This window comes from Sprattus sprattus (genome assembly GCF_963457725.1).
Source record: "Sprattus sprattus genome assembly, chromosome: 16".
Lineage (NCBI taxonomy): Eukaryota > Metazoa > Chordata > Actinopteri > Clupeiformes > Clupeidae > Sprattus > Sprattus sprattus.
In genome coordinates this window covers 27,191,665-27,196,543 of record NC_137914.1, presented here as the reverse complement: position 1 = coordinate 27,196,543, position 4,879 = coordinate 27,191,665, and the positions used below count along the sequence as shown (strand labels likewise).

Below are 4,879 nucleotides of genomic sequence, written 5' to 3'. Positions count from 1 at the left end.
TACCAACAAACATCTTACTAGTGTATGCTGTAACTGCACTGCTGTACTGTAACTCCACAGACAACCACTGTTTATCATGAGAATTGGGTTATTTTCCAGTGAAGTTGTGAACAGGAAAAGCCAGGTTTGTTTATCCGTCACATCTAAAGTCCTTGTAGAGGAGTCTCGCCACTCAGCAGCCGTCTTGGCTACGCTTCTAACCCATTCATTTTTTCTTTATTTGCTTTGGTGAGGTATCCCTCATACTTAAAATCAGATTTGTGGGGATACATTTCATTCCTTCATTCTTTTAGAAAGGTTTGAGTCCTGAAATGGAATGTAGATGTGTTATTCATGAAAGAACACAATGTCAAACATGTTTGTAAAGCTTCAATACTGCCTGTTGCTCAGGACAGAGACCAGTGTTCTGTGACCAAATTAGTGTCTCCTACAACAGTATAATAAATAATATATAAGCTCCATGCTATAACTACAATAAATGGCATGATCATTTTATAAACCTTTTTTTAAATAGTAAAATAATTTAATTTGACAATACACAAGCCAGCCGAGAGTCAGCATTCGCCAACACAATGGCACACTACAAACCCAAAGAATTGCACTGTGTTGAGAAATCACATCAGGAATCGGGCATCAGGATAATTCTGCTTTTAACTGCATATCTGTCTACTGGAACTAAAACATGACCTTCCGCTTCTTCTGACCCAAGAGATTCATGTGGTGTTGGGTGAATAGTCAGAATGGATATCTGGGCCATCCTTTGAGGAAATGACAGCTCATTTTAAGAATGAACAAATAAAGCAATATAACTTGATTATTTACAGTGAGTGAACAAACAAGGAAATGTCAAATTCAAAATTGCAACAAAGGAATGCGCAGCATAATCAGAATTGAGTAAGATGGATAACATTTTGGGAGGGATACCAGAGCTGAAGAAAGTTACTAACTGATAGAACCAAAACCCATGCCCGAAGTTATTGTCACAACCATTAGTTCCAACGTCCTGTTGAAAGAGTTCTTTCCAATCATTATACCACCACCAAATATAAAGGCCTGAAGAGAACGTCCCTCAGCTACTTGATGTATCCGCTCAGTTGTGAAAGGGAATGGTCTGTCTGCAGTCCTGACAGCCGTGGGTCTGGCCGGCACTGGCGGCAGGGAGGCCGACTGCATGCTCCGTGGTGGCGATCAGCAGAGTGTCAAGGGTCATCTCAGTGCACTTGGCAATGAAGCGGATGAACGGGCGGATGTCCCCCTCATTAGCCGTCTCCAGTGCTAAGTAGTACTCAGACCGCTGCTCCTTCCGGATGGTGATGGGCGGATAGTTAGCTTGCATTAACACCAGGTTCATTAGGAGCCGGGAGGTACGGCCGTTGCCGTCCACAAAGGGGTGCACATACACCAGCTTGTAATGAGCGAGTGCAGCCAGCTCCACAGGATGGAGGTTGAGCGCCTCGTCGGAGTTGAGCCACTGCACCAGCTCCTGCATGTGCCGCTGCAGGTCCTGTGGGTGAGGGGGAATATGGTGGCCCACGAACACCTGGCCGGTGCGGAGCCGGCCCCCCTCCACAGGGTCGGCGTGGCCCAGCACACGGCGATGGATCTCCAGGATGTCGTTGACCGTGATGGCACCAGAATGAGACAGCAGGGTGGTGTTCATGTACTTCATGGCCGCGTCTACACCGATGGCCTCGTTCTGCTCCTGCAGACTCTTCCCTGGAACAGCGTAGCGTGTCTCGATGATGTGGCGAATCTCAGACAGTGTGAGCGTGTTCCCCTCGATGGCCACGGTGTGGTAAATGTGGTGATAGTAAGTCTCCTGCATCACACGGCGTAACACAGAATTTCCTTTGGAAATGGACATGAGTTGCCGCACTTTTTTGTCAATGATGTCAAAATGACGTTGGTCTATCTCTTCCACCAGAGGCAGGGTGCGGTCACGGCTCACTAAAGCCCGCTGGTCACATGGAGAGAGGGCCAGCGCTTTGGTGTACAGGTGATCTGCCTGGACCACATCTTTCTCCTCCTCCAGGATGGTTCCTAGTTCTGTCAGAGCATCCACATAATCAGGGTTCATGTTGAGCGCGTGCACCAGGAGCTTGTGTGCCTTCTCCCGCTTGCCCTCATGTTTCATCACCTTGGCCTGCTGGAGGGCAGCGCGCGCTTCCAACTTAGATTCTGGAAGAGCACATGACAAAATGTCAGGTTCTGATCATATAGAGATAGTAGAGACATCACAAAAACTAGAACTTTAATCCAATACCAGGAACAAAAAAACAGCTGTCAGATCAGTAGCCTACTATGGATAGGCACAGAGATTACAAATATCTCATTCCTGCAACCTTTTCAAAACAATATATAAGATAAGATATATAATATACAAGATAAGATGTATGATTTAGCATGCATTTACAGCAGTTCAATGTTTTAGCATATACTTCAACATAAAAACATTACCCCTCATATTTTTATATGTTGATAATATGTCATCACATGTCCGAAAAGATCAACTTCAGTGTTAAAACATGGGTAAAAAAATCAACACTAAGTAACCTAAAAGTCGAATTTAATGGTAGGTTCCTTGACTTCCCTTTTCTAATGATATTTGAGATTTTGCAAAAGATAAGGAAGAGAAAGCAGTTTCCTTATCTTTTGCAAAATCTCAAATATCATTTATTTTTTAAACCATTTGATCAGTGACGATAAAACTTGAAATTTGAGTTTCTGACTAACGCGAAGCTAAGTACCAAATTTAATTGAAATCATGATCATGAGGTTTACATTTCCATTGTTTGGGGTGATCTGACATGGAATAACCTGCGGGAAAGGCATAGTTCTGCGAATGCCAAAAGTGTGCAAAGCTGTGCAAAAAGGTGGTAACTTTAAAGAATCTAAAACATTTAGCTTTGTTAACACTTTTTAATTGCATAATTCCTTATGTGTTTATCACTAATAATGTGTTTCATAGCTGTGATGTCTTACAAAGTAGAAAATAATGGAAACAAAGACAAACCACTGAATGCGAAAGTGAGTCCAAACTTTTGACTGGTCCAGCAGCCTACATCGCATTTATTATGCCTGTAATAGTCTGCCCAGACAAAGATCATTTATTCAATCAAAAAAAATCTGTATTGAATGCTTATATATTTACCTTTACTTGGCTTTTCTCTCAAAGGCAGAAGGTCCAAGGAAGCAAAAGTAACAGTGAGGCTTGATGAGTGGGAGGTGGTGTGCTTTGGGCTCCCCCACAACTGGCAACGCCAGCGGGCGAAGCCTTTCAGAGTACCACAGCATTGCTCCTGCAGCCCAATGGAGGGCAACAGCAACAACAGCATAGAGCCCAAGAGAAGAAAAAGAAGGGGGCTCCAGCTAACCGGGATGGCAGCATTAGCTTGACGCCAAAGAACTACTGCAGCCATCAAACAACTCTTCTATGACGATCCACTAGGACATGTCGTGGGGTCATTCCAGATACACGCAGGTGATCTCTATAACCTCTTCGTGATCGTGGTGATCTGGAGGGAACAATATCTTAACGTTAGCTAAATAGATGCATCCCAAACACCTTGTTAGACAACGCGGAAATACTATGAATCTTTAGTTGTATTCTTAATAATTAGAAAAATATACTCAGAGCTATTTTGCAGGTGGGGCTGGGCAATGTACCCGCAGGCGTAGACAAACAGCTGTTAGTGTCAAAACTATTAAGTAGGATTGTAAGACAATATGAAAGTTGACATTACCTTGAGCAGTGTGTACCATTTGATCATGACTGTAGACAGCTGGTGAAAATGACCTCTTTCTAGCAAAAGAAATACCTCAAAAACAAATAGTTTGACGTGAATTCTGTATCGTTGTTGACGTTAACACCATTATCTACAGACTGTTGGTAAACGATCGATGTAGTTATGGAATTCTCATTGGCCGTAAGTAGATGTGTCAAACTAACACATCAGTGTTTCGTGATAGGCTACTTCTCTTTCTTCTTCCCCTTCTTTGAGTTTAGCTGACGGTCTTGTTGCTCATGCCGCCACCTGCTGTATGGGAGTGTACAGAGCGGAATGATATGGCTATGAGAAAAAAATAATCTTTTTTCAAGAACCATCATGACTAAAGGCTGCTGCTTGCTTCTGCGTTGGGGTTAATTGTTGCGCAAAATTTACTCATAGCAGTTCATGCTCCCAAAGGTTGCGCGTGTTGTCATGAGCCTGCCCTTTGCTTGGCAGATAGAAAGCTGTTTCCCTAACAGAAAGTCTGAAGCTTGAAGTTCTTTTCAAACCTTTGCTTGGGTAGCACTGTTAAACTGAGCAGACATGCAGACTACATTTTAGTAATCTCATCACGTAACATTCGTTTTCTAAAAACAATCACATAGTATTGCATGTTTTACTGTGGTAGAAAATACATTAGCTTAATGCTAACGTATATGGGAAATCCTATAGACACCGCGCTAGGTATTAGCATCAATTAATTCACGTTAATGTTTTTGTATGAGCCTGACATTTGCTCTGCAGATAGATAACAGGTTCCCTAACAGAAAGTCTGAAGCTTGAAGTTCTTTTCAAACCTTTACTTGGGAAGCACTGTAAAACTGAGTAGACATGCAGAATATTTTAGTAACCTCATCTCGTAACATTCGTTGATAGAATGCAGGCTGCGAGGCTCGCGTAAGAGCTTTCGTAGAAAATTACGCAAGTCTAGAAAAAGGGGCCGGCGCACGCAAGACGTGAAAAGGCCTCTTGCGCTTACGCTTACGTCTCTGAGCATAAATCAGCCTTTTAAGGGTTCGAATACACATAAGCGTCTTTTTACAGGCGCAGACGCTTCAGTAACGCCTTGCCAAAGTGCAGCGGCCAAAACAGCCTGGTGTATAGACTTT

At 43.1% G+C, this 4,879-nt stretch overlaps 1 protein-coding gene across 1 annotated transcript; it reads right to left on the bottom strand.

Moving 5' to 3' along the window:
- Window positions 1-639: 639 nt before the first annotated feature.
- On the bottom strand, window positions 640-3,884 carry ficd (FIC domain protein adenylyltransferase). The gene is made up of 3 exons (XM_080853406.1): window positions 3,744-3,884; window positions 3,152-3,515; window positions 640-2,178 (listed from the first exon to the last, which is right to left on the bottom strand). The coding sequence occupies exons 2-3, from the start codon at window positions 3,417-3,419 to the stop codon at window positions 1,091-1,093; spliced, it is 1,356 nt and encodes a 451-aa protein (XP_080709532.1). The 5' UTR covers window positions 3,420-3,515; window positions 3,744-3,884; the 3' UTR covers window positions 640-1,090.
- Window positions 3,885-4,879: the final 995 nt, after the last annotated feature.